General features: G+C 53.4%; 1 protein-coding gene across 1 annotated transcript; it reads left to right on the top strand.

The window, feature by feature from the left end:
• Positions 1-2474: 2474 nt before the first annotated feature.
• Positions 2475-19440, top strand: SIDT2 (SID1 transmembrane family member 2). Its single transcript, XM_023739962.1, has 26 exons — positions 2475-2770; positions 4456-4577; positions 4807-4971; positions 5061-5106; positions 5522-5623; positions 5734-5817; positions 6710-6809; positions 7009-7074; positions 8200-8293; positions 8692-8744; positions 9475-9546; positions 9711-9782; positions 10895-11001; positions 11322-11395; positions 11492-11558; positions 12628-12701; positions 12847-12970; positions 13187-13304; positions 13838-13974; positions 14253-14361; positions 14582-14658; positions 14856-14902; positions 15171-15276; positions 15941-16051; positions 17825-17938; positions 18042-19440. The coding sequence occupies exons 1-26, from the start codon at positions 2588-2590 to the stop codon at positions 18102-18104; spliced, it is 2487 nt and encodes an 828-aa protein (XP_023595730.1). The 5' UTR covers positions 2475-2587; the 3' UTR covers positions 18105-19440.
• Positions 19441-21075: the final 1635 nt, after the last annotated feature.

The following is a 21075-nucleotide window of genomic DNA, read 5'->3' as shown; positions in this document are numbered from 1 at the left end:
AGTGGGAAACTCAAGCTCAGTGTGGGAGTGTTTCTTAGAGTTCCCGATTATTTACTGGCAAGATGAGCAGGGTTAAGGTGAGAGAGAAAGTCCAGTTGGAATACGAAAATCCTATACTGATTCTCCAAGCTGGGCTGATGACTGCATAGTTATCCGGGCTCGTTATGAAGATACTTCTTGTTATCCTATGGATCTAGCTGATCCAGGATTGTCTAGATGTACTGGATCAAGGCACAAGATACATGAATCTAGTGGGTTACTAATTAGCTGGCATTTTCTGGGCCTCACATTACTCATCAGTAAAATTAGGGGTTGGCCCAGGAAACCCCTAAGGTTTTCTTCTTTCTGACTTTGTAGGGTTCTCCAGCCCACGCAGTGTGCTTCAGGTCTTCATCCCCAAGTGTGCTCTAGCTGGGCAGGGGTCAGGTCTAACTCCTCATTTGACCAGTGTGACTAAAACAATGCCTGGCACATAATAGGGCTCTTAAATATTTATTGCAGGAAGGAATAAATATTTATTATTAGTCATAAGGTAAAACAGTCTTCACTGGAACAACGCCCCAGCTAGTAAGGCAGGGGCAGAGGCTGAGGATGCTACAATCTTGCCAGCAACAGAAGAGCCTTGAGAAGGCACTATTCTATATGGCTTCATTAGGGTATCTTTTCCTTTAAACATATCTAGTAGTAAATTCATCTTATTAAAGGAATACATGTACATTATATGCAATTTATAATTTTTTTAAAAATATAAAAAAATAAAATTTTAAATCCATCTACAAATTCAGTGATTTTTTTTTTGTTTCTTTTTTTTTGTGTGTGTACTTTTCTATACTTTTGGAATTAAAGGCAAATGATAAGATACATGTTATTTTTTTAAATCTCCTGTAATTCAGAGATAATCCTTGTTGGATTTTTTTGTGCAATTTCTTCAAAGTTTCTCTATGTCTGTCCATGTATTTGGGAGATATACTGTCTATATAGGATCCTATCCTGAATTCAGCATTTACACCTCCCTTAAAGTCTTAAGGAGTCCTAGTGACGCAGTGGTTAAGAGCTTGCTGCTAACCAAAAGGTTTGCAGTTCAAATCCACCAGCTGCCCCTGGAAACTCTATGGGGCAGCTCTACTCTGTCCTGTAGGGTCGCTTTGAGTTGAAATCGACTCGATGGCAATGGGTTTGGTTTTTTTTAGTTTAAAGTCTTAACCGTCATTTCGATGCTTTCATAATAATAGCGCATTTAACTACTCCCTCATTGTGGGCGTTTGTTTCCTGTATGCGTTATATTATATCACAGTTATAAACATAGCTGCCCACAAATTTTTATCTGTATTTCTTATTGCCTTAGGATAGAGTCCCAGAAGTGGAATTACTGGGTCAACGAGTATAAAGTTCCTTGATTTTCTTGAAACACAGTGACAAAATATTTGGCAGAAAAGTTTTCACCAGTTCACACTCAAAGTGACTATATTTCAATGAGCTTTGTATATCCCTCTCCAGAGAACAGGATAAATAGCTCCACAAGCTTGGAAGGCGTCTAAAGCTATGTGGCCGCAGCAAAGGGATGTGAGAGCGCACGCGGGTTCCTTTTGCCCCAACTTCTCCATCTACAAGCCGTCTTGTTTCCTTCCTTGCGTTCTTCGTTTCTTAAGACACGAGAAAAAAAAAAAAAAAGGACCGGGGACGGATATTAGCGGAACCCATCGTTATTACCGCTAACATCCACCATCCACGGTCCATAACGGGTTCGGCGGTATTCCTGTTTACGCAAAGGGAAGAATTTGTCAATAACAACCAAACACTTGGAAGCCCTTCATAGAAACATCCGCTTATTCCAATCCGGGCTTCCGGGGACGGGCATGATAACGAAAGAGAGGGCGGTAGCGGAGTAGGAGTTGGAGAAAGCATCCAAGACTTACCCCTCCAGTTAGACGGCTGTGGTCCCTTTAAGGCCAAATCCGGGACCTGGTCCTTTAAATCTGTGTCTGTTTCTCCTGACGTCAGCGAGCGGGCTGGCCACCTAGCTGTTTACCGCCCAGCGACGCAGCTCACTTTCTAGAGTTCCGAGCGCCGGGGCCGCAGCGTCCGCCCGCCCTTAAAGGGCCAGCGCCCCGGAAAACTCGCAGCCCCGCACAGTGTGCGGTGGCTACCACCTATCAAGCCCCTCACCCTCATACTCTCCGTCCCTCCCCGTCCACCCCCGCCGCCGGCTTCCTCCTCCCTCCCTCCCCTTTCCCGGCGTCTCCCGGCTCCCGGCAACCTGCCGCCACTCGCTCTCACGGACCTGGGCGGGGGCCATAGGGTCTCGGGGACGAGCTCAGCCCCTCGCGATCTGGGGTCCCTTCCCGTGGTCCGTACCCCGCCCCAGCCCCCTCCCCCTCCCCATCCCCCCTCCCCTTCGGGGCCCGTGGGAGCGTCTCGGCGGCTCCAGGGAGGGGATGTCCCTAATCTCAGGCCGGGGTTAAAGTTCTGGTCTTGGTGAGATGCTGGAAGCTGCGGCCGGAGCCGCAACCCGTCGCAGAGGTGTCCTGCTGCCCGTCGCCGCTGCCGCCATCCCCGCTACCGTCGCCACTGCCGCCCTGCCGGGGCCATGTTCGCTTTGGGCTTGCCCGTCTTGGTGCTCTTGGTGGCCTCGGTCGAGAACCATCTGGGGGTTCTGGGGCCCAAGAACGTCTCACAGAAAGATGCCGAGTTTGAGCGCACCTACGTGGACGAGGTCAACAGCGAGCTGGTCAACATCTACATTTTCAACCATACTGTGACCCGCAACCGGGTGAGGGCTGGGGCTGGGCAGGGAGGCAGGTGGTGAGTGGGCGAGCAGGCAAGGGCTGGGCGATTCTTCTACCCTCTTTCTGAGGCCCCAAGAGCTATCTGCCCCGCTGGGTTCCCGTTTCTCAGAATCACCCTGGAACCTCATGACCAGTCGTTATTCTTCATTTGCCACCGCTTTCTCTAAAGCTCCGACTGGGCAGTTGCTGAAGTTGTCTCATTCCCATCTTCTTTTCGAACCCCCGCCTCCCCGCCTCCCCCGTCCCTCCCGTCCCGCTCCACCAGCTGCGGTACAGCGAGACTGGCCTGCCCTCTACACCAACACCCAGAATCTGACTGAGCTCTGGGTGAAGGAGAAGTATGCCTGTAACTGGGCTTGGCCCCAAAAATCCCATGGGGAGGGGTAATGGGACAGGCCCAGAACTGAAAGGTTGCAGCCCTCTCTGCCCAGGCACATTATAGCCCAGACTGCCCAGGGAGATGGCGGAGAACTTCCCAGGTGCCTATAAGTGCTGGGACCTTCCCAGCCCTCTTCCTGCCTCAGAAAGCCAGCTGGCCTTGTAAGTGAGAGTGGCAGAGGTAAACCCAACTGCAAGTTGGGTGGGGAGAGAAAGGGAGTTTGTCCACAGTGGAAAATCTTCCTCACCCTGACTTTTCAGTCATTTCCTCCCCAGCTATGAGCCTCTGAGTTGAACATGGGCATAGCTAGGTGGGAAGCCTAGACCCAGGCAGAGTTGAGATTTGGGGGAATTCTTGCATCCTGGTTGCATGGTCCCTTACCCAGGGAGCCAGCAGTCTCATTCATTTTCTTTCTCATCCTCTCTCTCTCTCCATTGCCTGGTTTTACTGGGAAGCAGTAGAGTTGAAAATGGGGATCTGCTTTTTTTTCCCAGGACGGGGAGGGGTTTAGGGTTCTCTGAAGTTTGATCTCCTCTTGCTTCTTTTCAGCCACCTACTTGGAGTCTTTTCTTCCTTTTTTCCCATATCTGAAGGCACCCTGAAGGCTGTGATCCCTAGAGTTTGGGTTCTTTAAGTCGCTTCTGTCCTATACACTGTCTCAGTCATCTCCTCCATAGCTCCGATGGCGAGAGTGTCTCCATTTTATAGAGGAGGAAATTGAGGCTCAGAGATGTGAAGTGACTGCTCTACAGCTTTATCCATTGGCCAGAGCTATGGATACAGCTTGGCTTTCACCACTGCTGGGCTCTGGCCCCTGGAATAGTTGTTGAAAAGGAGCCTTCTACTGATTTCCTAGCTCACAAGGAAGAAGGTTGAGGAGCACTTCTTGCTCTTCTGTGCCTGTTTGTGTGTGTATGTGTGTGCATGCACATGTGTGTGCAGGTGTGTGCATCCCCATACACACAGGTAGCAGTGGGGCATCCCCGAGACTCCCAAAGTCAATAGTGGTTTCCTGTTAGGAAGTTAGGCCCTGCAGTTCCTTGGGTCCTGCTGCCCTGCACAAGTCTGCCACCCAGGAGCGGGCCTCTGCTGTTAATCCTCCTGGAGACTGGGGGTTGCTCTGGCATAAGAAAGGGCGTAGAGCGCTTCTCAGCCTGACCAGGATAGGGCAAGAGCACAAAGATTGGCATGAGGGAAGGCAGAGCCCAAGGTCCCTGGAGCCATGTGCCTAGGTGGCAGAGGTAGAGTCACCACAGCTTGACTGAGGGTCACTTCCATGTCATTCTGCAGACGGAGGGTGTGCGTGTGTCTGTGAACGTCCTGAACAAGCAGAAGGGGGCTCCTTTGCTGTTTGTTGTCCGCCAGAAGGAGGCTGTGGTGTCCTTCCAGGTGCCCCTAATCCTGCGAGGGCTGTGAGTAGGACCCAGGGATCAAGGAGGGGGGATGCTTAGTCCTAGCCTTGCCCAGAGCCTCACTCAGGGCCTCAGACCACCCAGGAAACCTTTTTATGTCTCCTCCCCATTTCCTGAACCAAGAGGTTGGCAAAGTCAGCCAGCATGAGGCAGGAATAGCAGGGTGGTGGAGACCAGTTTGGAGGAATTGGGATAGTGGTCATGTCCTAACCTCTGCTTCGGGCCATAGATATCAGCGCAAGTACCTCTACCAAAAGGTGGAACGAACACTTTGTCAGCCCCCTACCAAGAATGAGTCTGAGATCCAGTTCTTCTATGTGGATGTGTCCACCCTGTCACCAGTCAACACCACCTACCAGCTCCGTGTCAACCGCATGGATGATTTCGTGCTCAGGTCTGCGGGGGAGAGCAAGGGGACCGCGGGGACTGGCCTCCTTCCCAAGTTCTAGGAGTGACCATGGGGGGCTCTTCTCTGCCCTACAGGACTGGGGAGCAGTTTAGCTTCAATACCACAGCAGCTCAGCCCCAGGTAAAGTTTCCCTGTCAGCTACCCCTCAAGAGGAGAAATGGGAAGCTTGGACACGAGAGTGGGAAGAATCAGTGGTCTTTAGTAGGACTTTCAAGTTAGCTGAACTTTCCGTGGAGGGACTCTCTGCAAGCAGGAACTCTAGCCCTAGGCTGCTGAGGGACAGACAGCGTGGGACTGTGCAGAGACATGGGGTCTGCCTTTCAGGCGCTGTCCTGAATATCCAATTGAGGTTGAGGGAAGCAGTGTACTGAAAATGGGGCTACTTGTAATCAAGGCTCTTCTCTTCAGAGAACCACCACTGTCCAACCCTGAGAGGATTCTGGGTTCTTGCTTAATGGGAGACTGCTTACTTCTATAGGGACAAAGAGCATCCTCATGAATGGGGCTCTCCCCTATTCCCTTCTTTTGCCCTCAGTACTTCAAGTATGAGTTCCCTGAGGGAGTAGACTCGGTGATTGTCAAAGTGACCTCCAACAAGGCCTTCCCCTGCTCGGTCATCTCCATCCAGGATGTCCTGGTAAGTTGCCTGGCCCTTTTAGTCTCTTCTTTACAGTGGGCAGCAGGGCTGCTAAAGAGAGGGGACAGGGCCCAAGCCCTGTCCATCTGCCTTTTCCCTCCTCCCTCTAGTGCCCTGTCTATGACCTGGACAACAATGTGGCTTTCATCGGCATGTACCAGACAATGACCAAGAAGGCAGCCATCACTGTGCAGGTAGGAAACACACATGGCCTTTGGGAGAGGTAGCCAGGTGATTAGCTTTCCAAAGCCTTGCTCCTTGTCCTCTGCCTTGTTCCTGCCTTACCCACAAGACTGAGTCTTGGCTGTCCAGTCCCTGTGGACTTGGGGTCTTCTGAAATCTGTGAGAATTGACCCATAATCAATTGGTGACAGGAAAGAGAAGAATGCCCTTGCTGGCTGTCATATTTACTTCATTCATTGCACTGATAGTGAGGGAGGAAAGGCCTTGTTGGATGCTAGGTACTCCCTGTGGTAAAGGCTGAAACCTGTTCTGGGGGCAGGAAGGGGGAAGCCATGTGTTCACCTCACAGCATCCAGCTGTGCAACTGACAGAGGTAATGTGACACCTCTGCTTTTGCTTCCCAGCATGTAACAAGACAACCGTGAGTTCCATGACCCACGTGTCTCCAGGTGAGACACGTTCACTCACCTTGCCATAGCATGTAGGTTCAAGGTTTGGGCTCTGGAGCTAGATGAACTAGGTTTGATTCTGGCTCTACCACTTACTAGCAGTGTGACCCTAAGCTAACTTCTTTAAATCTGTTTCAAAAAAACCCGTTGCCATGAAGTCAGTTCCTACTCATAGCAGCTCTATAGGACAGAGTAGAAATGCCCCACAGAGTTTCCAAGAAGCCTAGTGGATTCCAGCTGCTCACCTTTTAGTTAGTAGCTGTAGCACTTAACCACTACCCCACCAGGGTTTCCTAAGAGAGATAATAGTACTTATATTAAGGATTATTGTGAGGATTAAATAAAATAATACATGTAAAGAGATTAGCATATTGTCTGGCCTGAAACAAGCATTTTGAAAAGGTTGGTGATGATGATGACGTTGCTAATCATCATCGTCGTCATTATCCTGCAGCGCAAAGACTTTCCTAGCAACAGCTTTTATGTGGTGGTGGTGGTGAAGACTGAAGACCAGGCCTGTGGGGGTTCCTTGCCTTTCTACCCCCTTGGAGAAGGTACATTTTGTGCCCTGGGCCTGGCTAGGGATGGGGGCGGGGGCTTGGTCAGTTCCTGGGAGATAGAAGAGCCTGCATGGCTGGTTGGTGAGCCTGATGGGATAAACTTCTTGGCCCCAGATTCTCCCAGGCCTGGCCCACCAGCTCTAGCCAAGCTCCAGGTGACCACGTCTTTACCAGTTTGACATTTCACTTCCAGATGAACCGGTTGATCAAGGGCACCGCCAGAAAACCCTGTCAGTGCTGGTATCTCGGGCAGTCACGTGTAAGTGTGGGTGGCTGAGTAGGGATGAATAGGCCTCTGGCTTTTCCTTCAGACCTAGAGTATGGGATGTTCTCTGAATGGGGAGGGTGATGAGGACCTACTTGAGCAGCTGAGGCAGTAAGAAGAGCGTGGATTCTTGTCAGGCTGCAAGCTGGGGAGGACCAGGAGGTGCATTCTGGTGTGATGTGGTGCAACCATGACTAAAGGTTAGAGTACAGGGTTCTGCTTCTCTCACTGCCACTTAGTAGTAGGGCAGTCTCATTGAGCCTCAGTTTCCCTGTCTATTCTGTATAATGGGGAGAGTAAAGTCTGTCTCATTAGTTTCCCCAAGTTGTGAGGTTTAGCACAAAATTACTAAGAACGAGGCTTCAAGCCAGTGCTCAGTAAATATTTACTGAATGATTGAATGGGGCCTTTCGTGAACTGGAAAATGTAAAATAAAAATCAGGAATTATGATGGGAGGGGAAAGAAGTTTCTTCTGTACGGGTTACTTATTCAGCAAATATTTATGGAGCACCTCTGTGTGCCAAGTGCTGTGCTAGGGCCACAGACCTTAGGGAGCTCACAGTCCAGAGGGCCAGACATGTCAGGAGGAAAGCTGTAGCTACACAAAGTGCTGGGAGCTGTGACACACTGAGAGTAGGGCACTTTGGGAACTGTAAAGAGGCCAAGAAGATTCCCGGAGGACACAGTCCCTGAGCTGTGTTTTGAAGGCTAAGTCAAGATGGAGTTATTGAGAAGCAGAAGAGAAAGTTCTAAGATTTGGAAACAGATAGGTGTGGTGGTTGTACAACATGGGGGACAAGATTAATGTCACTGAATTTCACGCGTAGAAATGATTGGAATGGCACACGTTTAATTATATATATTTCACCACGATAAAAAAAATTAAAAAGGAGAACATTCTAGCAGACACGGCAACATGAGCAAAGACAGGAATCATGTTAAAGTTTCGTGTATCTGGGGACTTGCAAGTTGTTCAGATGGACTGGGTCATTACACTTGAGGGGAGAAGTGGTAAGACATTAGACTGGGGAGAGAATCCAGATCATGAAGGGCCTTTTGTACTGTGGGCAGTCCTGAAAGATGTTGATGTGTTCCTCTTTCTCCTTTCCTCCCCGCAGCCCAGGCCTATGTTGGTGGTATGCTCTTTTGTCTGGGCATATTTCTCTCCTTCTACCTGCTGACCATCCTCCTGGCCTGTTGGGAGAATTGGAGGTAAAGTGGAGCTGGCTGGACCCGCCCCTATTCTGGGTGGTTGGGCAGGGGATGTGGTGGAGGTGGATGTTGGTGCAAGGTCTGAGCTGGCCTACGGTAATCTTCCACACCATCCACAGGCCAGTGTGGAGCTGGGGGCCCAGCAAGGCAGGTCTCTGTTAGGGTCTGTGGTCCATGCTCCCCTCCCCTGGAACTGCCTCTTCTCCTCAACCTTTTTCCCAAGCAGGGAGACCCCACATTGCTCCCCAGCCTGGGAGGAGCTCTGGGATCATGAATGGAGGACAGACAGGATTACAGGGATCAGGATGAGGTGGCGTGGGTGGAAGGAAGGCTATCCCAGTACAGGAAGGACCCTCATCCTGTCCCACCTAAGTAGCTTCCAGATTCTGTCCCTGCAGGCAGAAGAAGAAGACCCTGCTGGTGGCCGTGGACCGAGCCTGCCCAGAAAGTGGTACCTCCCAGGGGCCTGGGTGGGAGGGCAAGGTTTGTGTTGTGTTGTGGAGGTGATACTGTGGACGTTTCCTCGGGCAGTGGGGGAGAAAGGACTCGGGGCTTCTGGGATATTCAGTGGGGAGTAAAATGGGAATGGAGCTGGGATGTTGGGCCCTGCCCTTCGTGGCATGCACACCTTAAAGGCCACCCCTTGATTCCTCCTGGGTCCTGCTCGCTGTCCGCCTCAGGTGGTGCAGTTTATAGTCTCTGGAATTATTAATCTTGCATTCTGTCTCTCTGTCTTCCACTCCTCCTTCTCTTTCTATCTTCCCTCCTGCTTGGGACCTTCTCTCTCAGCTGCTCTCCTTGGTAAGCCCCAGGTGCTGTTGGAAAGAAGAGCAGGAGTCCAGAGTCGGGGAGGGTGGTGAAGTGGAAGGGGTGCCTGGGTGGGGCCTGGGCAGGCTGGGTGTTGTTTGTCCTTGCTGCTGGTAACTTGGATGCATCAGTTTGTTGACCTTCCTCTGTCTTTTGGAAGGCCATAGGGTAGCGAGTATTTCTTTTGGGGAAGCACGTGGGAAGTGGGGCAGGTGGTGGTAGGAACAAGATTTGTTTACCTGGATAGGTGCTTATTCACTGCTGCTGGCATGGCCCCTCTGTGCCTGTCTGCTCTGGATTCTTTCTTTTTCTTGTCTCTGGCTCTAGGTCTCTCTCTAATTCAGGACTAAGGGGACCTCGACTTCTCATTACAGGTCACCCACGGATCTTGGCCGATGCCTTCCCTGGCAGCTCTCATTATGAGGGTTACAACTATGGCTCCTTTGGTACGTAGCAAAGCTGGAGGTTGTGCTTGCCCAGTCACAAGCTGGTCTCCTTGGGTGACCACCTCTGAGGAGGCCAAGTAGCCCATGCCTTGTGCAGCTGCTCAGAGCCCTTAGGGATGGGCCTAGCATCTCCTTCCCTGTTTACCACTTGACTGTTCCTGCAGAGAATGGTTCCGGATCCACTGATGGTTTGGTTGACAGCACAGGCACTGGGGACCTGTCCTACAGTTACCAGGGTGAGTGGCCCAGCCAGGGTAAGGGCTGTGCTGCTGCAGGGCTGGTGTTGGTGGTGAAAAGTGATGGTGGGCGGTTGCCTCTTCTGCCAGATGCTGGAACCAGGGAAGGGCCTGTTCTCCCTGCTCCTCTCCTCCCTCGTCCTTTCCTCCTTGGCCCCAGATCCCTGGTAACTTTCCCTTTCCTTTGAAGGGCACGACCAGTTCAAGCGGCGCCTCCCCTCTGGCCAGATGCGGCAGCTGTGCATTGTCATGGGTAGATGTGGGGAGAGGTGGAGCTGCTCTACCAATCAGCTCCTGCCAGGGCAGCTGACCAGAGCCAGAAAGATGCTTTGTGCATGGCTTCCCCATCTAATGGCAGTAATTGCTGGCTCTGTGTCTTCTGAGAGAGGCAGGCACTGGCCTCTGGGGCTGGAGGGCCAATGCCCTACCCCTGCTTCCAGCTGCTGCCTGGGCCAGCCACTCTCAGGCTGGGTGTTCCCAGATGCTCTTGACAGTGCTGCCTTGTTTCCCAGCACCCTCACTCCCTGGCCTGCTGGGCTGGGGCTCTTGGGCAGGGGTGTCCTGTCCTGGCCTCCTGGGGGCATGGTCAGGTGGGGTCCCAGGAAGATGCTTCTGAAGATTATAGAAGAGGAGAGGATGAGGGAGAGGTGCCCTTCCTAGAGGCAGCCTCTCACCCTTGCCTGCACTCCAGGGCCCACTGGGTCTTTAACCCACGGTGACCAAGGCAGTGTCTTCTCAGAACTCACAAGGCTGGGCACATTCTGATCAGCATGACTTCTGTGGAATTCAATCCTGTTGCTTATGTCTGGGGTTTGCTCAGTGTCCTGGCCTGGGAAGCTCAAGCTCAGTGAGGGGAACAAGGACTGGAGCAAAGCTAGAGAAGTCCCTGTTTGATGGCCTTTTTGCAGAGCCCACCCTTGTTCCCCTCAAGGACTTAGGAGCACCTGATCTCCTCTTAAGGGCTGAGCCCATATCTACCCCTGCTCTGAGCCCTGGCTCACAGTTTGCCTCTTCCCCACTGCCTAGTAATTTTGACAATTGCCTCAGATGCGGGGACAGACCTAGGGTTACTATACCCCCCAGTACAACCCTGCCCTTCCTGCACTTCCCAGACCCAGTGGGCACGCGGCCGCGGCTCGACTCCATGAGCTCTGTGGAAGAGGACGACTATGACACGCTGACTGACATCGATTCGGACAAGAATGTCATCCGCACCAAGGTCCCTCACCCTGTGGGCCTGGCCCTGGCCAGGGGTTTCCCAAGGAAGGGAGATTCTGTGTTTGGGTCCCAGCAGAGCCCTCACTGGTGGTGTATCAGGGCAGCAGTGGGGCCAGGATCGATTCTAGGGGAAACTGGCTCAACTCCCCAGGCTGATTGGCCAGCCCTCGGTCTAACCAGCTGCAGCAATGGGATGGCCTAGAGCCCTGCCCCCTGAATTATGGCCTGTGTGAGGGAGGGCTCTTTTGTCCACCCCTGGCTGAGTGAGCATGGCTTCCCCTGGAGGGTAGGTAAGTGGTACTTACTCCAGCTTCTCCTCAGCAATACCTCTACGTGGCTGACCTGGCTCGGAAGGACAAACGCGTTTTGCGGAAAAAGTACCAGATCTACTTCTGGTGAGCGAGCCAAGCAATCTCGGGTTCCTGTTATTTGCGGGGTGTATGGCAGCTTCTTGGGCCCTGCCCGCCTCACACTGCCTTCCCACCCCTCAGGAACATCGCCACCATTGCCGTCTTCTATGCTCTTCCTGTGGTGCAGCTGGTGATCACCTACCAGACGGTGAGAGGGCAGGGGCTGGCCTGCCAGGCCCTAGGCCAGAACCCTGCATAGCTGCAGGTTCATCTTTGCCACAGTCTGGGGTGTCACTGCAAAGAGCAGACCCTCCCAGCCTGGGGCTCTAGAAAGAGCACAGGTTTTAGAGACACAAGACCTGGGTTCAAATCCCAACTCTGCCTTACCAGCTTGGTGACCTGGGGCAAATCACTTAACCTCCCTGAGCATCAGTTTCTTCATCTGCAGCGTGGGGGAGGTACAATGCCAATATACCACCTTCCCTGGGCTGTTGCGGGGATTTATGAAACAAGTTTGGGACTCTGCAAGTGTTGGTTTCCCTTCCCTTTTCTCTAATGTAGGCCAAGAACCCCATGCCTCAGGGTTTTCAGCCACACCCAGTGAGAAGGGGACAGTGACTGCCTCTGGCGTCACTGTTTTCAGAAGGAGCATGCGCACAGCTGCTGGCCGTGGTGGCGCTTCCTATCCTTTGCCTAACGGCTGGAGTGGCTGGGGCCTGGCTCCTCTTTGCCAGGGCTTTGGGCTGAGTCAGGCTTTCTCTTCGGCCTAGTAGGGCACCTACCACTGTTGAGTCAGGCTTTAGTTCTTAGATGAGAACCAAGTCTCACATGATTTATGTCTTTGAGGCGCTTCTAATCTAGTTCGAGAGAGAGACTGTTAGTTGATGTCTTGCAATTTACAATACGATACATGAAATGAAGAGTACAGGTAAAGTGGGGCAGGGAGAATGTACAGGAGGTCAGGGTATGTGGTCCAGGAAGCCTTCCTGGAGGAGGTGGCATGCTTTTCACCATAAAGTGATGGGTGATGGGGATGTGCCCGGTGGCCAAGAGATGCTGTGACTTGAATAATGATACAGAGGTGGAAATAAACGAGGCAGCCTTGGTGGTGAGTGAATGCACTGATTTGAGAGCCGTGTGAATATGGTGAGCTCCTTGAGGGAAGGCAGGTCGTGGTCATCTCTGTAGCTCAGCATGTAGCCCAGACAGCCCACAGACACAGGGTAGATGGTCAGTGCTGTGACACCCTCGTCCCCTGCTCCCTCTCCCTGCTGCAGGTGGTGAATGTCACAGGAAATCAGGACATCTGCTACTACAATTTCCTCTGTGCTCACCCGCTGGGCAACCTCAGGTGGGGACAGTGTTAGAAGGCCCCTTCCCCAGGCAAAGGGTGAATCAGGGCACAGGGGGTAGGAGCTCTGTGGAACATTGGCCCAGGCAGGGAAGAGGCTAGGGTTATGAGACCTGGGCAATGTGCCTTGTATTGTCCCTTCTAGCGCCTTCAACAACATTCTTAGCAACCTGGGCTACATCCTGCTGGGGCTTCTCTTCCTGCTTATCATCCTACAGCGGGAGATCAATCACAACCGGGCCCTGCTGCGCAACGACCTGTATGCCCTGGTAAGGGAGTGCCCTGCCTGCCTGCCCGCCAGCCCACCAAGGCCCTAGCTCCAGAAACTCTGGCAGACGGTGCCCTGCCCACACATCCACTCTGCCCACATTCCACCCCTTTTTCTCCTCCGCTCCTCTCTTCAGGGCTGCCTCTGTGGAATCGCTTTCTTCCTCCCTCCCTCTGTACCTTGCCACCTCCCTACCTTCCCTTCTCCTCCACAACAGGAATGTGGGATCCCAAAACACTTTGGCCTGTTCTATGCCATGGGCACAGCCCTGATGATGGAGGGGCTTCTCAGCGCCTGCTATCATGTCTGCCCCAACTACACCAATTTCCAGTTTGGTGAGCAAGGTCTCCCTCTTCTCTTGCTGACTCAGGCACCTGCCCAAGTCTCCACCACCACACTCTTGCCCCATTCCCCACAGTGAGCTCCAAGACTCAGTCCTGTTGGGGACTCCAGAGCTGGGATGCCTGTATGTGCACACCTCCTAACGTACAGAAAAGAGGCATCTGGATGCTCTGTTGTTCATCCATTGCGTGCTTCCTGTGTACCAGGCATGTGCAAGCACTGAGAAGACAGATAATGAAGCCTATCTTGGGGTGCTCACAGTCTCTGACACACTGAGTTCTCCCATTTGTCGTTGAGGAAGTCAGACTCTGTGTGATGGCCAGTGGGGTGGCAGTGTGGCCTGGCAGGGACAGCACTAGTTTGCGAGTTAGGGGACTGGAGTTCAATCATCAGCCCACTGCCAACTCGCTCTGTGACCATGGCGAGCTGTTGGGACTCCCCCTTCCCACTCCGGTTGTCCGGGCTGGGGTTTCCCTGCTGAGGTCTGGTGGATGTTTCCCAGCTGACAGGCATGTTCTGCCCCTAGACACATCATTCATGTACATGATCGCTGGACTTTGCATGCTGAAGCTCTACCAGAAGCGGCACCCGGACATCAACGCCAGTGCCTACAGCGCCTACGCCTGCTTGGCGATCGTCATCTTCTTCTCTGTGCTGGGCGTGGTGAGGGCCTGGCCCGCTCTGCATTGAGCCTGCTCTGATCCCTCTGCTCGCCCCGTTGGAAAGGCACACGTGCGCTCACACACACTGCATGTGCACATACATGCCTCTCCACCTCCTGCAGGAGGGACCCCACTTCCTAAGAGTGCCTTCCCTGGACCCCCCTGAGATCCCTAGCCAGGCCAAGCAGCCACCCTGGCTCTCCTGCATGAAGAGCTAGGCCACAGGAGCTGCACGCCCTCAGGGCCTCCTCAGCCCTGCCCTTGGCAACCTCCCGACAGGTCTTTGGCAAAGGGAACACGGTGTTCTGGATTGTCTTCTCTGTCATTCACATCATTGCCACCCTGCTGCTCAGCACACAGCTCTATTACATGGGCCGCTGGAAGCTGGGTGAGGGCATGCCCAGGGCGGGACAGGACGGAGGGAGGCCTGGGGGCCCCATGGGATGAGGGTTTGATGGCCTCAGGGACCTGGACACAGGAGACTTTCAGGTTCTGGGGTCCCTGGAGACATCACTGGGCGAGGAATGCCCCTGAAAGCTGGCGTAGGGCAGGGGTCCCAGGAGAAAGGGCAGCCTGTGCTTTTAAGCACCATCCTGTCCTCCCTGCAGACTCGGGCATCTTCCGCCGCATCCTCCACGTGGTCTACACGGACTGCATCCGGCAGTGCAGTGGGCCTCTCTACGCGGTACCTGCCCAGCTCCCCAGCCCCTTCCTCTTCCATCTGCTCTCTTCCCTCCAGTGGGGCAGGGGGGAGGCGTAGCTGAGAGCCCAGGATAGGGGTGGAGACTAGCTGACTTGGGCCTTCTCCCATTTCTCTTCCTCTCTCTTCCCCTCCCTGCAGCCCTTCCCTCTCTCAGACCCCGTGTCTCTGCTTCCCTCCAGGACCGCATGGTGCTGCTGGTTATGGGCAACATTATCAACTGGTCACTGTGAGTCCGGCCATTGTCTGTGGTAGCCTAGCTGGGATCTTGGCCAGCCGCTGGCTGCCTTGGGGGCCATGGACAGCTTCTAAGTTTCGGGCCTGAGAGGGAAATGGGGACTGAAGAGAGAAGTGGGGGGCAGCTAGAGCTCTAGAATTTTCTATGGGCTTCTGGACCCAGCCCCATCATAATAAAACATGGTGAGGGTCGAGGCGAGGGAGAGCTCTTTCCTTGCTTCTGGCCCTCTCCTTCAGCAGCCCTTCTTCCCTCTTGCCAGGGCTGCCTATGGGCTCATCATGCGCCCTAATGACTTTGCCTCCTACTTGTTGGCCATTGGCATCTGCAACCTGCTTCTGTACTTTGCCTTCTACATTATCATGAAGGTGAGTGGGGAATGGCTGAGCCTTCTCTGCCCACTGCCCTGCCTTTTATGGAGGCAGATGGATATAGCCTGCCCCAGGCAGCACTGAGAAGGAGGGGCATTTTTCTGTGTATCTGTCTTCTGCCCATCTGATGATCCCAGTGGAATTTGAGGAGGAGAGAGGCTAAAGCTTTTTGCATGTACCCCCTGGATTTAGAGCCATTTACTGAATCCCTTCCATGTTCTTAGAATGGTGCATGGAACTGGTAGCGTTTCAGGTAGCAGATGGTAAGGCGCCCATTAAGCACAGGACTTGAGAGGAGGCTGAGCTCAATGAATTTGTGGTGGGCTTGGGCCTCTGAGGGAACAATGGCTCCCAAGGGACCCTCATGCCATCCAATGTGAGAGGAGCCCCTGTAGAGGAAAAGCCCCCTGGCCAGCGGACTCTGCCATCGTTGGGCTCTGAGTACGTGGAGGTCCAGCCTAGGTGGACATCAGGGGTGAGGACACCAGGCTGCTTGCCTGTGGACAGGTTGAGCTATGTGGCTGTGTGAAGCGATGATAGAAGTTCAACAAGACTTCCTGAAGGAGTGCTCCTGAAAGCTGGGGAAGATGCCGGGAAAGGCTGGGCAGTGGGGGAGGCAGGGCCTGGCTCTCATACTGCTCTTCCCTTCCTCACCCCCCAGCTCCGGAGTGGGGAGAGGATCAAGCTCATCCCCCTGCTCTGCATCATCTGCACCTCTGTGGTCTGGGGCTTTGCACTCTTTTTCTTCTTCCAGGGACTCAGCACTTGGCAGGTGAGTAGTCATCGTGCCAAGAGGGTGTGGGGAGTTGTCCACAAACTCATCATGAGCCAGCAAATGGTGGATTCTCTTTCTCATGATCATTGTGAACATGTCCTGTGGGCCAGCAGTTTCCCAGCTGCTTTCTCCTTTAACCTTAACATTCTATCACACAGGCATCCGCATTTTACTTGGAGGCAACTGAGGCTCAGGGAGGCCAAGTGACTTGCCCAAGGTCATACAGCCTGTGAGAGCACAGCTGGTTTTGAAGTCAGAGACATCAGGCTTTCTCTTTGGCCTAGTAGGGCACCTACCACTGTCGAGTCAGGCTTTAGTTCTTAGATGAGAACCAAGTCTCACATGATTTATGCCTTTGAGGCGCTTCTAATTTGGTTCGAGAGAGAGACTGTTAGTTGATGTCTTGCTGTTTACAATATGATACATGAAATGAAGAGTACAGGTAAGGTGGGGCGGGGAGAATGTACAGGAGGTCAGGGTATGAGGTCCAGGAAGCCTTCCTGGAGGAGGTGGCATGCTTTTTCACCGTAAAGTGATGGGTGATGGGGATGCGCCCTGTGGCCAAGAGATGCTGTGACTTGAATAATGATACAGAGGTGGAAATAAACGAGGCAGCCTTGGTGGTAAGTGAATGCACTGATTTGAGAGCCATGTGAATATGGTGAGCTCCTTGAAGGAAGGCAGGTCATGGTCATCTCTGTAGCTCAGCATGTAGCCCAGACAGCCCGCAGACCCAGGGTAGATGGTCAGTGATGTGGGATAGAGATTACAGGCAGAGCAGGGAGGACTCTGTGGGCCACAGGCTGTAGCCTACAGGTCATGACCACCGTCATCCTTGAGCAGGGCTATGGCCTGACTATAGTGCTTTGGAGGAAAAAAAATGAACCTGCAGGTGCTGTGGGGGACTGGATAGAGCAGGGACAGAGTCTGAGGCAGGGAAATGAGCTTGGAGGATTTGGTGGCCTTCAAGCATCTCCAAGTTGGAGGCTTCTAAAGGCAATCACAGCCTTGTGCTCTACTTAAGTAAAGGGAATAAGAATCTGAAGGGACCACTGACTGCTCTGGCAGGGGATCACAACAGAGGATCCTGCACAGAGCGGAAGAAAAATGTAGAACAAAATTCAAATTCACGCACGCAAAAAAGACAGGCTTGCTGGTCTGACAGAGACAGGTGAAACCCAGAGAGTATGGGCCCTGGATGCCCTTTTAACTCAGTACTGAAGTCACTCCTGAGATTCACCCTTCAGCCAAAGATTAGACAGGTCTATAGGGCAAACAATAACACGTAAGGAACATGCTTCGTAGTTCAGTCATTTTCATGAGGCTAATGGGCACACCAGCCCAGAAGCAAAGACAAGAATGTGGGAAGGGACAGGAAAACTGTACACATGGAAACAGGGAACCAAGGATGGAGAAGGGAGAGAGTATTGACACATCATGGGGTTGGCGACCCATGTCACAAAACAATGTGTGTATTGTTTAATAAGATACTAATTTGCTCTGTAAACTTTGACCTAAAGCACAGTAAAAAAATAAAAAATCTGAAGGGAGGAGAGTAACAGTGAAAGGGCAGAAGCCAGCATCCTCAGAGAGTAATCTGTAACGAAGGCCATTTCTTTGATGTGGGAGACAAGGGAAGTGGGCGAGTCAGAGGAGGCTGCTCTCCCAGCGAGGCTGGAACAGAGAGTGCTTTGGAGGGCGGTGGGAGGTGGGGCTGGGTGCCACTTCGCCAGAGCTTGTCAGCAGGCAGCTCTCCCTGTTCCTCCCCAGAAAACCCCCGCGGAGTCGCGGGAGCACAATCGGGACTGCATCCTCCTCGACTTCTTCGATGACCACGACATCTGGCACTTCCTCTCCTCCATCGCCATGTTTGGGTCTTTCCTGGTACGTGAGATAGTTCTGGCCCAGGCAGAGAGGGTGGAGCCGAAGGTGGAGGTTACCCCTTCCCTGTGCCTGACCCAGTGCCCTCGCACCCCACCCACACCAGGTGTTACTGACGCTGGACGACGACCTGGATACCGTGCAGCGGGACAAGATCTACGTCTTCTAGCGCGAGCTGGGCCCCTTGCATCATCTCTTGGGGCCCTGAGCTCCTCTGCCTCACCTGCCTGTGTAGAGCTGGGGATGTGAGTCCCAGCCTTGCTGCCCAGGGCTGGGTGGGGGCGGGACAGTGCAATGTAGCCCAGGCCTGGCCCGGGACCGTCATGGGAGTGGCCTTGAGCCTTGCCCTCTGCCAGGGAGGAGGCCTGCTCCCCTGAAACCCCAGACAATGGCCAAGTTGCTGCTTTCTTCTCAGTGTTGGGGCTGTCCACAGGTCCCCGTCCATTGGCGCTCCATTTGTCCGTCTGCAGGAGGAAGGAGGGAAGGCGTTGCCTTCCCCATATCATGCCTTGCATTCTGCCTGTCCTTCCCCTCCCCCTCAGCCTGGGACCCTAAGCCCTTTGTTCCTCCCAGGCTCCTGCTCCAGGGCCCTAGTCTAGGGCCTGGGTCTCTGTCCTGAACCAGGACCCCAGTGCTCAGTGGGGCTGCACCTGGCTGCCATCACTGCCCATTCCAGTCAGCCAGAGTGGATGGTGATGTGGGACATGGGAGGCTGGCCAGCGGGTACCAGGTGCTTTTGGTGCTAAGGCCTGTGAGAGGCCGAAGGCAGTGCTGCCTCCTCTCTCTGCTCTGCACTTAGGGGCTGGCTCTTTAGCAGTGAGGGTCAGCCACATTTCAGAGGTCACCTCCCCAATCCCATTGGGCCCCTAGACAGATGCTGGTACCAGGATTGGAGGGAAAAATAACTCACCCTTCCCTTTTCTAGTCCCTTAGTCCTGCCAAGCCCCAGCTGGGGCCCTTTCAGTGCCATTGACACTGCCCGAGAACGTCCAGGGGAAAGGGAGGGTACCAGGAGCTCAGCCCATCCGGCCTCTTCCACAGCCGAGTGAGCCCCAGTGCCCATCTGAGAAAGGGGGCAAAGGAAGGGATATGCTTATAACCCTCTGTGTCCCCAGTCCCAGCCTCACTCTAGGACCCGGGGCTGGCTTCTAAGTTTCCGTCCAGTCTTTAGCCAACTTCTGTGTTAGTTGCAACACACGTACATCCCTATGAAACCTTGGAGTTTACACTGAGTTTCCCCCAGCTCTGGGCCCGATGGCTGCTCTGGTCCTTGGCCCCCCTTCACCCCACTGGTCCATTCCAGATGCCAAGGATGGGGGAGGTACAGGTCAGGCAGGCCTCTGTCTCGGGGTGGGAATGTGTGTTATTTGCCCAAACTTGTCTCCTGGGGCTGGGAGAGGGGGTGGGTCTGGATCTTGTTTTCAGAACTCTGTTTTATGTCTGTCTCCATGCTACAGTTGGTATTTCTGTTTTCTATGAATGAGTCTGCATTCAATTAAAGAAACAACCAGATACAGTCTTGGGCCCATGTTTGCCCCCTCTTCCTGGGTGTGAGGAGAGATGTTGGGAGCAGTGAGGGGTGAGGCCAGGGGTTCCTTCATTTCCCATTCCTTCTGGTCTGACTTTCTCTTTTCCAAGCCAGGGTCACACTGGGAACAGCAGGGCTTCGATTCCCTGCTCTTTTCCTCTCCTTTGAGCCCTGGCATTAATTCAGTAAACATTACCAGGGACTCTGAGCCAGGCACTGTGCTGGGCAGAGGTTAGGAGTGAAGAAGCCATTCACCTCTGAAATGGCCTCTCTGCAGTCCTCTGCCCTCCTTGGTTCTCGCTCTCTCATAGACTGAGGCTGGCCTCACTTCTGACCTGAACTCCTCCCAGCCAGCCAGGCTGCCGACAGTGCTCTTGATGCAGCCTGATAGACAATGAGCCTGCCAGCCGAGGTTAACAGAAAGGGGAGTGCTCGGGGAATGCAAGATGGGTGGGTGGATGGCATGCAGGCTCCAAGAGGAGGGAATTTTGAGATGACCCCGGAAGGTTGATTTAGATTTCAACAGGCTAAAAAGGGCAAGATTTGGAAGCCAAGGAATCTGGTGAATTCAGGACATAGCCAGAAGTCTGTGGGGTCCAGGAATGGGATTGGGGATGGAGCATGTTCCCTTGATACCCAGCTTCCCTCCCTGCTCTTCCCTTCAGGCGCCACTGGGAGGCAGTACAGCTCTGGAGTAAGCTGGAGGCAGCTTGTGGTTGGCAGGGCTCCTGAGGCTGGCCCCACCCCTGATTGTCCCTCTTTCCAGAGGCCTTGCCTGGCTTTGGGGGGTGGGGGTGTGGGTGTGTGTTTGTTTCCTACCAGGCTGCCCCAGGATGGGGAGTGCCAGAGCAGGAAGCCCAGAAACCTTAACCTCTTGTCTCTCTCAGATCCCTGAATCCAGATGCAGGCAATATATTGAGTCTAGGTCTCTTTCCTGGAATGTTGGTCAGGGAGGGAGGGAGAGAGAGATGGAGAGATGATACAACCCCTTCCCTGAGCATCCTACCCCAACTGCCAGGCCTTAGAAACACTCTATCACTGCCTCTGGATAGGGGCCTGGATTGACCTTCTGAAGGAGGGTGACTCAGCTGCTACTGAACTCTCAAAACCCATCCCCAACTAAAGCATAAAACTCAAGACCCACCCCAACTGAAAGCGCTCCACAACCTGAGCAGGGTGGTGAGCAGAAACAGTGGGCCTGACACCTCTCCAGCCTCCACACGGGGATCAGCGAGGTGCCCAGCTGCCACTCATGACTCACTGTGTGGCCTTGGGTACGGCCTCAGTTTTCTCATCTGTAAAATGGGGATAGTAATTACACCCTCACAATGTAGCTGTGAGTATTAAATGAGTATTAGAAAGTACCTGGCATGTAGTTAAGTCCTCAGTAAAGATTAGTTAACATCTCCAACCAGAAGAGCCCCGGAAGAAGAGAGTACTTTGTTTGCCTCCCACAAACCTTAGGATCCGTCGCTCCCTAGCCCCTTTCCTCATTCTGTGGCCAGGCCCTCTTGAATTTCCCCCTCCCCTCACACTCAGGGGCCAGGAACAGTGAAGAAGGAGCAGCCCTAAGTTCACACAGCCGGGAAAGCCTTCGTAGTCCTGTCCATAA

The sequence above is a fragment of the Trichechus manatus genome, unplaced genomic scaffold (assembly GCF_000243295.1).
Source record: "Trichechus manatus latirostris isolate Lorelei unplaced genomic scaffold, TriManLat1.0 scaffold00143, whole genome shotgun sequence".
In the NCBI taxonomy this organism is placed as follows: Eukaryota; Metazoa; Chordata; class Mammalia; order Sirenia; family Trichechidae; genus Trichechus; species Trichechus manatus.
The sequence above is the reverse complement of the archived record's forward strand: the minus strand, read 5'-3'. Positions and strand labels throughout refer to the sequence as shown.

Coding starts and splice junctions, on each gene's coding strand:
- SIDT2 (XM_023739962.1), top strand. CDS start 2,588: ATGTTCGCTTTGGGCTTGCCCGTCTTGGTGCTCTTGGTGGCCTCGGTC. Junction 6,810..7,008: donor TTTCTACCCCCTTGGAGAAG/GTACATTTTGTG, acceptor TTTCACTTCCAG/ATGAACCGGTTGATCAAGGG. Junction 9,547..9,710: donor TTACAACTATGGCTCCTTTG/GTACGTAGCAAA, acceptor CTGTTCCTGCAG/AGAATGGTTCCGGATCCACT.